Source organism: Arachis duranensis, chromosome 4 (genome assembly GCF_000817695.3).
Source record: "Arachis duranensis cultivar V14167 chromosome 4, aradu.V14167.gnm2.J7QH, whole genome shotgun sequence".
Taxonomy (NCBI): Eukaryota; Viridiplantae; Streptophyta; class Magnoliopsida; order Fabales; family Fabaceae; genus Arachis; species Arachis duranensis.
The window spans coordinates 104,718,447-104,730,970 of NC_029775.3; the positions used below are offsets into that span (position 1 = coordinate 104,718,447).

At 32.7% G+C, this 12,524-nt stretch overlaps 2 protein-coding genes across 2 annotated transcripts in view; one reads left to right on the forward strand and one right to left on the reverse strand.

Annotated features, from left to right (window-relative positions):
* The window catches only part of LOC107485517 (uncharacterized), an 82,625-nt gene that overhangs the window by 14,469 nt on the left and 55,632 nt on the right, over positions 1-12,524 (reverse strand). The gene's annotated exons all lie outside the window — the stretch shown is intronic.
* Positions 4,199-5,781, forward strand: LOC107485449 (pentatricopeptide repeat-containing protein At3g16610-like). Its single transcript, XM_016105988.3, has one exon. The coding sequence runs from the start codon at positions 4,258-4,260 to the stop codon at positions 5,779-5,781; it is 1,524 nt and encodes a 507-aa protein (XP_015961474.2). The 5' UTR covers positions 4,199-4,257.

Consider the following 12,524-nt stretch of genomic DNA (forward strand, 5'->3'; position numbering starts at 1 on the left):
ATGGGAATCCCCTTGTAAGTTGGGTTAGCACTTTACAAGTTGTAATCAGATTGGTTATAGTGAAATTCCATCATATTTGTGATGGAGACTGGATGTAGGCTGCACTGCACTTAGCAGCCGAACCAGGATATATCTGGGTGCAATCTTCTTCTCTTTCTACTCCATTTCTGTTTTTCTATCACACACGAGCAAAAGACAGAATTTTCTCGTGCCGAGTGACGAGACAAAACAAAAAGTCTCGTGGCAAGGGACGAGACAAAACAAAGTTGCTCGTGTCAAGTGACGAGCAAAAACAAAAAAGTCTCTTCCAAGAATCAGCAAGTGTTAGCTGTTGAAAAAGGGGCTAAGATTCAACCCCCCTTCTCTTAGCCACTGAAACCATCAATTAGAATCTGCACTGTATCCCAGCCTTTTCATTTGCACTAGCAGCTCCTGTAATTTTTTATTTATGGATGTTGATTGTGGATGAGATTGATCCCCGCCAATAAATCCATGGATTATGCTAGAGACCTCAACCCAACTGCATCCCGGGCTTTTCTTGTAACCTTGATGCTGTTGTATTGTTCTGATTTGTGCTGCATCGTCCCATTTCCCAACAGAGCAATAGATGTTTGACATAAGAACAAAGTTTCCTGTACTTTCAGGTCCTAGCTTCTGGATCCTCTTTGACACTTCTTCCCCCATTTCAATATTTCTGTGGGTCCTACACGCAGCAAGCAATGCACTCCATACACGAACATCAGGCTCAAATGGCATCCTTTGAATAAAGATGTATGCTTCATCCAAATTTCCTGCTCGGGCGAGAAGGTCCACCATTCATTGAATGCTTGCATTACCATATCTATGAATTCTTGCAATATTAAACTCTGCGTTTCAGACAGAGAAGAGTATATTAGATGGAGACAAGGAAAAAGTAGGAGACATTATAGAAAAATTCAAATAATAAATAACGTCAACACAAAAAAACTTCTGCTCTGTTACCTTTGATTATCTACTTCCTTTACAGCAGAAGCAAATTATTTAATTGAAATAGTCGGTGGTTGTAGAGAGATTCATTGGTATACCACAACCTTTTGCCTACTTCACTTTTCCAGGATCAAATTTGAAATCCAATGAAGCAGGAAAAGAGAAAAAAAGAAAGAAAGAAAAGAAGAAAGGTACTCTTGCGGTAGGAGTTAGGAGCATAAGGTATCTTTAGATTGTATTGAATGTAATTGAACTATTATAGCTGTGAATTTGCGATGAAGTATAAGGTACTCTTTCTTCAATGGGTTTTCTGCTTGTTTTGCTACAAAGTATGGAGTTTTTGGAAGCTCTGAAAAGAGTTTTGAAAAAAATTTGAGTTTGTGGATTGCTTTTGCAGGTAACCAAAGACAATATCTCTATTAACTCATCATTAGACATTGTAGCCATTGTGATCAAGATCAACGATAATTTACTTGTTTGAAAGCCAAGAATGAAAATATTGAAAAAGGAAATGAGGAATGGAACATAATTTAAGGAAAGCAACTACGACTTAATTATGTTCTGATTGATTTAAATCTAATCATATCATATCATATCATATGTAATATATTAAAATCAAATTTGATTTAAATTAATTAGAATCAAGTCTATAATGATATCTTTAGTTGAATTTTAAATTTTATAATTGTATCTTAAAAAAATTTGACAAGTCTAACTAAATAGACTTCTGTTAGAAAAAAATAACAGAAATTCAAAAATAAGAAACTATTTAAAAGACATAAAGCCTCCATCTAATTATAATTTGAACCGCATCTGTGACCAATGGTATTGGCACCTTTTCTTCATTTAATTGTTCTTTTTCTGTATATTGATTACTCCTCTTTATTTTGATTCGATTTGATTGAATGGTTGATTCTGACCAGGGAATTAATATTTTACTAGCTGCCAATGAGCACTGCATTGAGTTCTATTTTACAAGAGTCTCCAACTAATTGCTTTGAGTATGTACGATGAATATTGGTTATACATGTTCTATTTTACCTCTTGGTATCGAGACTAATAATGTTATGTTTAAAAAGGAAGATGAAAAACTTAAAAGTATTCTAATTATCTAGAACACCATAGTTAATCAGATTGTTTATTAACAATGTTGATATAATCAACAGTGATGATAGGTAGCTCAAAAGATTGGTTTTACAAAAGTACGATATTTGTTTTTCTTTGCTGTAGTGTAAAGGGATTTTGGTCTCAATTTAAGATCCTCTAAATAATTGACAAAAAAATATTTTTAAATTAGATATTTTAATCTTAAATTAATTTTATATTTTTGAAAGATCTTTTAAAAAATATTATTTATTTATTTTTTAAATTTATCCACGTACCAATGTGGGCACTGGCAGCAGCATACAAATATACTCTGATCTTTGGCTTCCATCTAGATTATAACCCTCTCAGTCACAATGTTTTTTGGGTTAAAAATTTGATGACAGAGAATCGTGAATGAAACCAACCTCTTCTAGAATCTCTGTTTCCAATTGAAATCTGCTCAAGAATCCTGACAATTAAACCAGCCGATCAGACCATATTCAATGGACACTTAGCAGCTCAGACAAGTATGAAGTAGGTTCAGGATATAAAATTGCTTACGTGTTTCACATTATTCAATTCTATCGTGTTTCCACCCTCAATTCCCATACCATAGTCTTTAGCTCAGTAAGGTGCCTTTCCCTTTCTCCTGCCTGCCTTGCTTCTTTTTCTGGGCCCGAAACTTCACTTGGAGCAGGTTGATGAGATGGATTCGGATTGGGGTTTGCATTAAATTGTTAGCTTTTTCTTTAATTCTAATGTTGAATGTTAAATTGTTAATGGAAGATCTCCAATTTCTTTAATTTGTTCCATGTTTGGACACATTATTCATTTACCTTTTAATAAATGACTTTTGCCTTTGGAAAAAATATGTAAAAAGTTTTCTTCATAAACCTGCGAAACAAATATATTGATATCTATTAAAAAATACTAACATAACACAATTAAAAATAATAAAATAACACTAATTCATTATATAATAATTGGATAATTTGATATAACAGAAATTAATTTATTAATGGAAGTAAAAATGGTGATATATAGTATTATTGGTGCATGGCGTGTAATCCACAAATATGAATCTGCCATATTGCAAAAAGTATGTTACATTCTTTGAGACAGAAAAAACAAAAACTACAGCAGCTGCTCGTTTGTCAGGAGAGCCATTCAATACACAAAACTGTGTTCTTCTTTCTTGTGTGTTTGGTATAATCTTATCTATTCCGACTTTTTTTTTTACACAAATAATTGTAAAAAAATACAACTATGACATATACGAAGGTTTTTTCACTAAAATAAAATTAAAAAAAATTATTATTTTTTCAAACATGATTTTTAAACTTTAACTCAGTACATAGAAACAGAATAAGTATGGTTTCTTCAATATCACCGGCACCAATAATAACTATTATCATCGTCTCAAAAAATACACAGACACACTCTTGATTAAAATATTTTTTTTTCTAGAAACGCAAGTTACGTTTCGCGTTCTTCAAAAAAAATTTTGACACCCCCAAAAAACGCAGTTGCGTTTTGTTGTTTCAAAAAAAATAAAACATGAAAACAATAAAATAGAAGTTGCGTTTTATTATTTTGATAAACAAAAAAAAAAGTAAAAAACGATTAAAAATGGTAAAACGCAGAAGTTACAATTTATTCTGATTTATGCTGACACCATAACAGTAAAATTTTTGTTCATCTATCAATTTCATTGTATTACACTATTATTGTTTTCATATAGAAAAAAATAGCTTTGGTACAAGCTTTTACATAATATAAATTATAAATGAATAGATTCTCTTTTTTATTTTTACTTTTTTTGTGATTGTTGTTTTCTAGAAAAGTTTTGTAATCTGATTTACGGAAATTGATCCTTTCAATTATTAAAAAAAATTGAAAGTATAAATTGTGATTTTTAACCTTCTATTATGCTCTTTTATATTTATTTTTGGTCCCACTTATAAAATTAATGGTGATAAATCACACTTTTTCTCTCGATTGTTACAAAAAATGGAGAGGATCCAATTGCGTTAGGTGTCAAAAAGTCAAAACTCAACCAAACGCTTTCCAAATGTGTTGTACTAAGAAGCAAAATAAATAAATAAATAAATAACCTTATTTTTATCTTTGTCTGTTTAATCTTCCTCTCCTTCCCTACTCCTCTTTGTGGTTTCTTTGTATAATGGTGAACCTCTTAAGGCAAGCATGTTTCTATTAAAAGTAGGGGACAAGTTGAAGATTCCAGGTTTTAAAAAGGTAATTCCTGGATTATGTTGTAATAGATTCCAGTTGAGAGATGAGTTTGAGTCAAATCATTGGTACATGGCCCAACTTGAATCCTGCATCCAATCCAAATCTCTTTCTCAAGGGAAGATTATACATCAACATATCATTAAGAACAATTCTAATATCAAAGATTTCTCCATTATCCTTGACAAGCTTACTCATCTCTATGTTAAATGTAATGAAGTCCAACTTGCCCGCCAAGTGTTTGAGAAAATTCCAAACCCAAGTGTTGTTTGTTGGAACATGATGATCAGAGCTTATGCCTGGAATGGACCCTTTCAACAAGGCATAGATTTGTACTATAAGATGCTGCAACTTGGGGTGACACCCAACAAATTCACTTTCCCTTTTATTCTCAAAGCTTGTTCGGCTCTGCAAGATATACAAGTTGGGCAAGAAATCCACAAGCATGCCGAGCAACTTGGTCTCGAAATGGACGTTTATGTTTGCACAGCCTTGGTTGACATGTATGCCAAATGTGGAGATTTGTTTCAAGCACAAACCTTATTTAATTGTATGTCCAGCAGGGATATTGTGGCATGGAATGCCATCATTGCTGGGTTTTCACTGCATACACTTCACAATGAAACTATGGAGTTACTTGTACAAATGCAACAAGCAGGAATAGTTCCCAATTCTTCAACTATTGTAGCAGTTTTACCCACAGTTGGACAAGCTAATGCATTAAGCCAGGGGAAGGCAATCCATGGTTACTCTTTAAGGAAAATGTTCAGTGACAGTGTTGTTGTTGGAACTGGTCTTTTGGATATGTATGCTAAATGCCATCATTTGTCTTATGCCCGGAAGATTTTTGATCGGATGAAGCAAAAGAATGAGATATGTTGGAGTGCTATGATTGGAGGATATGTTGCTTGTGATTTCATGACAAATGCATTGGCCCTTTTTGATGAGATGGTACATGTTTATGAGTTAAACCCTACACCAGTTACTCTTGCAAGCATACTTCGAGCTTGTGCTAAGCTTACTGATTTGAACAAAGGGCAAAGCTTACATTGTTACATGATTAAATCAGGGATGGACTTAGATACAACGGTAGGAAACTCACTCATATCAATGTATGCTAAGTGTGGGATGATGGAGGACGCAGTCGGATTTCTTGAGGAAATGACCTCAAAGGATACAGTTTCATATAGTGGTATCATGTCAGGATGTGTGCAAAATGGCCATGCTGAGAAGGCTTTACTTATTTTTCGCCAGATGCAGTTGTCTGGGTTTGAACCAGATTTGGCAACCATGATGGCCCTTCTACCAGCTTGTTCACATTTGGCTGCTCTACAACATGGGGCCTGTTGCCATGGATACTCAGTCATTCGGGGCTTCACGTCAGAGTCGTCCATCTGTAATGCCATTATTGACATGTACTCAAAGTGTGGAAAGATACAAAAAAGTTATAGCATGCAAACTTCAGTTCCCACACTGTAGTGAAAAACTTAAATTGATTAAATATATGTATATAAACACAATTCTAGCTCCATTGGTTTGGTTGATGCATGTTTTCATCTTTTTCATGAAACAAATGTTCTCTTTTCCAATTTGTCAGCATTAACAGCAGTGTCACATTATGATTCTTATGGCAAAACTTGTCAACTTTTGTTCTATACAGGTTTCTCATTATCCAGAACCTGAAATTCAATATGGTTTTTTTTCTCTCGAATTGCTGGATCTATGACTGGGACCCTTCATTCAAGTTTCATGATCAACCATCTCTGGTTCCCACCTTGGGTTCTTCTCTGCATTTGGCTTGGCTGCTGTCCACTGAAAGCAACTTGTATAGAGCATAACCTAGGAAAATTTTCATTTGCTGAAGGAGGTTTGCTGCCTAACTTGATGGAGCTTTGTAGAATGTGAAAAGCTAGTTAGCTTTATGGGTCGTAAACAATTCATAAACAATGAATATTTAATAGCAGCTGATGGTAACACCTGAAACTCATAAACAATGAATATCAAAAGACAAGAATGAAAAAAGCTTGACACACATGGGCTAAGATTCAAAACTTAACTTTCACAGCGAGGTTAACAATTCAAGACCAGAGTGATATTCAGTTATTAACTCTAATTTTTTGCTCAATTTTCTTAATTACTAATTCAATTAAATTTAATGTGCACCATAAGAGATCATAGCTGCAATAAGCTGGGAATTAATCCAGCATAAAGTGCAGGAACACCTCCTTGTTCAACAATCTTGACACAAGTTGCCATCGGGTTCAACCTTATTGCCCGAACTTGCATTTGAAGCTGTCTCCTCACAACTTCAAAGGGGTATGTAGCAAACTGTGTATGATCTTCAAATCAAAATCAAAATAACAAAAAAAGAGAAACAGCAATTGGAAATGTAGCTTTCAATCTTGTCAAACCAAAAATCGAAAAGGAAAAATATTAATAGTAAAATGCACGATAGCTTTCTTAGAGCAATGAATCAGTGAATTTGAATAGCTTACACCGCCGCATCAACAACGCACACTCCACTTTATGTCTTGCAGGTTGGTGGAACATGGTATCATGCTGCTTCATTTTATTAGATTGATTATCTCAATACACACTGTCGTTCTTAAAATTTTAATACAACTCACAGTAAGAAATTTTATCTCAAATAACATTTATAAGTTGTGAATTTAATCACACGCATATCACTGTACTAAGGAAAAAGGCCTTGTTTATTATCTGTATTCTTACATCGAGGGACTAATTGTACAAAATAACGGGGAAAAAAGACAGGTAAACTAAACACAAAGTGCAAGCTACCTGGTAAATTGATTAACAATGCTTCCCACCCATTGTTTCTTCTATTAACATATCCAAATCCCCCGCCCTTAATAACTAAAACACTTTTTCTGGCCATTCTAAAAATTATACTTAACAATAGTCTACCAGACGACTTCATATCTAGAATGAAAATTTACAGAAACTCCAATCTAGTAAACATGAACTTTGTGTAAATATATTACTATAATAACGTATGATAATTTGCCAAGAATTAAGAAACACTTAATTTTGAGTGGCATCTATTAATCTATCTGGTACTGCACTTATATTCTATCATAGTAACCAGAAAGAACATGATAAACTGATAATCATTTGTCGGCCAGGAGTTTGGGAACTAAGCAAGATGAACTACAACATAATATGAAGACTCCATTGTTATAAACTTATAATTAGTGTACAACTGAAACATATATAAAGTCAGCAAGACAGCTATGCATGCAATTTTTTTTTTTAATAAAAATCAAAACACCAAATTTAACAACTCATTGCTCACCTCTTATCGACAAGATCAGTTTTGTTTCCAACCAAGACAATAATAACATAAGTGCCGCGTTCTTGGCGAACCTCCTCAACCCACTTGGTAGTGTTCAAAAATGATTGCCTGTCTGCATGAGAACAGGTTGGGAAAGTATTCAAATAGGGTTAATACTCAAATTCGTCCAATGAAAGATCATGCAATTTTCATTTTCGTCCCTGAATGATTTTTTTAATCAAATTAGTTACTGTAAGTCAAATTAGTCATTCCGTTAATTAGATGATGACGTGTTACGTTAAGTGCCACGTGGTAGGTCAGTGACACGCTTGACATGTAAAAAAGTTTTTTATAGTCAAAATAGTCTTTGAAAGTTCAAACGTAAGTCATTTTTATCCCTCAAATTTTAAAAAGTAGTCAAATTAGTCCTTATATAATTTTTTTTATTTTTTCTTCATAATATTAAATTTAAAATATTTTTTGATACTACTAATTTTAATAGAAATGTAATTGACAAACAAAACATTAGTAATTGTATCTTTTCTTCTTAAAATTTTTTTCAATAAAATTATCTCTCTCCTTTAATTCTTCTCAAAATTTCTCTTATTCTTTTCTATTCTAAAACATTTTTCTTACATTATTACATTTTGTTGGAATATATATATATACTCAAAATTGCATAAACAAAGTTATACCACTATTTTTTTTCTACTACATCTTTTTTTTCATTACAGTATTACTTACATATAGGATATAATGGTAATAATACTTAGAGTCAAAATTTAAGAAGATCCACAAATTTTGCTTCAATTCCAAACTTTACAAAATATTTAAAATTTGTTGCTTAATCATCATCATCATCATCATCATCATCATCATTATCATCATAAACGAATTGTTTCTTAAGCGTAATACGTGCAAAGATCATAATAAATTTTTGTGTTTCATATGTTTGAGATAGATTATATAATTTTTCTTTTAATTTCACAAATCAATGAGATAAATTGAAATAGGAAACATTATACTTATGCATAACACATGCTACTCCGCACTAGTACATTATATAAATAGATATGCTTCGTATTAAAATAAAATTTCTTTTGTTTTAAATGAAATATTTAAAAAATTATATTAGAATATTAAGATTCAAAAAGTGATTCCATAAATTAGTTTTTCAATTATTGAGTTTTACTATATAAATTAAACAATAATAAAAATTATAATTTTAAAAAATTTAAAAGATTTAAAATTTAAAATAATTACTATATTATTTAGTAAAATTTAAAATATTAAATTTTTAAATATATAATCAACAATAATTTAATAAACTCATTTAAATAAAAAAAATTCAGATAAAAAATTACAATTTGAAAATGTAAAATTTTAAAATACAAATGATAAAATAACTTTATAAAAATTTAATTATTTTCATTATGTTATGTAAAGAGAATTTTGTTTATTAAAGTTTAAAAAATAATATTAAAATTAGTAGTATAAAAAAATATTGTAAATTTAATACTATAAAAAAATTATATAAGGACTAGTTTGACTAATTTTTAAAATTTGAGGGATGAAAATGACTTATGTTCGGTGGTCGGATTTCGGGCAGGTCGGGTATACAAGTGAAAGGATGGATAGGTGAGGACGCCTTAACTTGGGTCGCACTTGCAGCGGACTAGCCGAGCTGGCGAGCACTTGAGCTGGTGAATGGACGAGGGGGGGGTGCCACCTGCAAAGACACTCCGACGCCTAAGTCAGAAATCGTACAAGCAGGGGAAGTGATGTGGAAGGTGACGTACCTCGGGAGAAGAGCCAATCTTCTCCTTATATACATGTCAGTAGTGGGCCCCAAGACGAGGACAAGCCCATATTTCCGAGGACGTTGTCTTGCAGCCGCGTGTGAGCCGTACAGGGCGCGTGTCCGGGTCGATTGGAGGGCACGTGACCGGGTCGGGTAGAGATCGGGTCGGACCGGCCCGTGCGTTTTTTGGGCCAGGCCGTAACAACTTACGTTTGGACTTTCAAGGACTATTTTGACCATAAAAAACTTTTTTATATGTCAAGTGACACGTGTCACTGACCTACCATGTGGTGTGCCACGTGACATTTAATGTGACACATCATCATTCAACTGACGGAAGAACTAATTTGACTTATATTTTATCTTTTAGTAACTAATTTGATTAAAAAAATCATTTAAAAACGAAAATAAAAATTAAGTGATGCATGCAAAAAAGAAATGATTTTAATTGCTCATAGTGGCGACCTAGTGGCCAACAAATGCTGTATTAATATCAGTACTCAGAACTACAATTTGTCGTTCTTTCATTTCAGTGCGTACAAACAAACTATGGACATCGGTAACTTGGTATTGTAATATTATCCTTGGATTTCTTAGTAATTATCTATCAATATGCTGTTATTCATAATTACTTTATATATTTATATACTTTAGTATTATCACCCTTGTCAAAATTTTGTCTTATTTCAACTTTAGTATTATTAAAAGTTAAAACCTTCATCCATTATCACCCTTGTCAAGAAAATGAGAATCCACGCACACTGTATATTATAGAGTTAAGGTTTTTTTCCTTTTTTTTTTTGAAGAAAAAACAAAAGATAAAAGAACAATAAACAAAAACCATTATAGTTTAAAATGATTGTTAAATTATATTGAATACTTTTTTAGTAAATTAATATTTATTTATTTAAAGAGGGGAAGCTTTTAAAAATCTAAATTAAAACAATGCTTATTATGGTGGTCATCCACTATATATAATTAATGCTGAAAGATGACATGTGGTTTACATAATGTTTTTATATTTCGGAACGTTTTACACAAAATAGGTTTTCAGGAATTTTAAAAAAAAATCCACAAACTACACCTCAAAGGAGTGTTATTTGGATTTTCACTACATACATTTGTGGCTTCTTAGTTCTTATCTTAATTTTTTTTTCTTTTTCTTTTCAATTCCACAATGTTTATAGAACAACAATAAATCACTCAATCAATAACATATTATAAGCAAAAATTAACAGCAGTTATTAGAACAACAGTGGAGATAAAATTACTAAAATCAAGCACAAAAAAATAGAACAACAAATTAAAATTAATAACAATTAACAAATTTAAAAAAGAATAGCAGTAGTAGCAGTGAGCAGTGAAGAACAACAAATCAAAATCAATAACCAATTCAAAAGGGGAACAACAAATAGCTGCGATCAGCATTGATGAGTAACGTAGCAGCCAGCAATAAAGAACAACAAATTAAAAATCAACCATAAAAAATGTCAAAAGTAAAGAATAACAAAGTTAAATAAAGCTTTTGTTTGAGTTTGCAAGCTGTGGTACGTGAAGCGAAAAGAGTGTAGTGGAATGCACGAAGTGCTGAGAAGTATGAACATATAGTTGTCTCGATCGTCCACAAGAGCGCATGCGAGTAACCTGCGCGGTGCTGCAGCAAGTGTGGGAGAGTTTCTAACAATGTGCTTGGAGGGAATGATGCGGCTATGGAAGACACTGAAGGGGTGTGGCGTCCAAATGGATCTAGTCTTGTCCACGTGGACGTAGATGGTGAAGTGTGCTTTTGGGGCTTGGTTAAAGAACGATTCCCATAAAGGGGCGAATGGAGAGTCGATGTTGTGAGGAACATAGACGCTAGTTTCTTAGGGAACTCATACCCAAAAGAAGTATTCGACTGAAACTGGATCGATTTTTTTTAGAAAGTACAGCAACAAGTGGCTTTCAGTTAATTGAGATTTCAATTCGAATGATTTTTATGCTCATATCTTTTTTTTTTTTCGAAGCATGTGCTGTTTTCGGTTCACCAGATCTTATGGGTTCGGTTTAGTTTGCAAAGCTGTACGAGAATTGGCATATATGGATTTGATGAGTTTGGAAAATTCTAAATTAATATTTGTGATGACTAAACATTATTAATTATATTAATTACAAAATTATTAATTTAATTTTCATTTAACACATGTTAATTAATAATTTTGTGATGCAGTTTATTATTGGGCCGAAAACAAAATTCTGGTGAAAGCTCAATTACATTCAACTTTAGTTTAATGCTTATGATGAGTGTAGCTGAATTGTTGTGATACTTATTGGGCCAGAATAAATCTCATTGCTTCAAAGCCCAACTATGTTCTATGTTTAAGTAATTCAATGCTTGATCCAAAAATTCATCAGGAAAGCAAATGTTATCATTTGCTCATGGCTGAAATCATTTTTATTCATTGGGCCAGTTTTTATCAATTATTAATACAAGCCCAAAAATTATCCTCATGCATGGTCCAAAACCATGAAGCAAAAGAAAACAGAGCTTCAAATGCTTCCAACGGATTCCATCTCACTCTTTGGATGGATTTCAAATTCAATTTGCTAGTGTTGAAAATATGAGAGAGAATTTGACTTTGATTTGATGAAAATCATTATGCTTCACGCTACTCCACCTAAGGGAAGTAAAAGCAACATCTTCTCAATTAATTTTTGTTTATTTCATTAAATTACTTTTCTTCCAAGATTGTTTCTTCTCTCTCATCTCTTTCTTCTCTTTGGTCATTAACCAGAAAACAATGGATGCTATGGAAGCTACACCTACTCACCGAAAAGAAGATGGAGCACGTCTTAAGACCATCATGATGATGGTAAGAAAACATAACAAAATAAAAGTATGCTGTGGCTGAGATTATATCACCAAAAGTGGTAAGATTTGGTGAGGTAATCTTGAGTCCTTCATACTCAAAAAAGAAAGAAGAGGATTCGGCCAACAAGGAGGAGATTCTTGGAAGCATGGCTTGTCTCTGATTATGCTCAACCACCACAGGAAGTAGCTAGAGTAGCGAAGTGATGGAAGAGGCAGAGATTGGAGCAGATGAAGCCATCATCATCATGAAGCATCAAGGGCCAGAAATCCATCTTGGA

What these genes read in the sequence shown, in the direction of transcription:
- LOC107485449 (XM_016105988.3), top strand. Translation starts at nt 4,258, where the DNA reads ATGTTTCTATTAAAAGTAGGGGACAAGTTGAAGATTCCAGGTTTTAAA.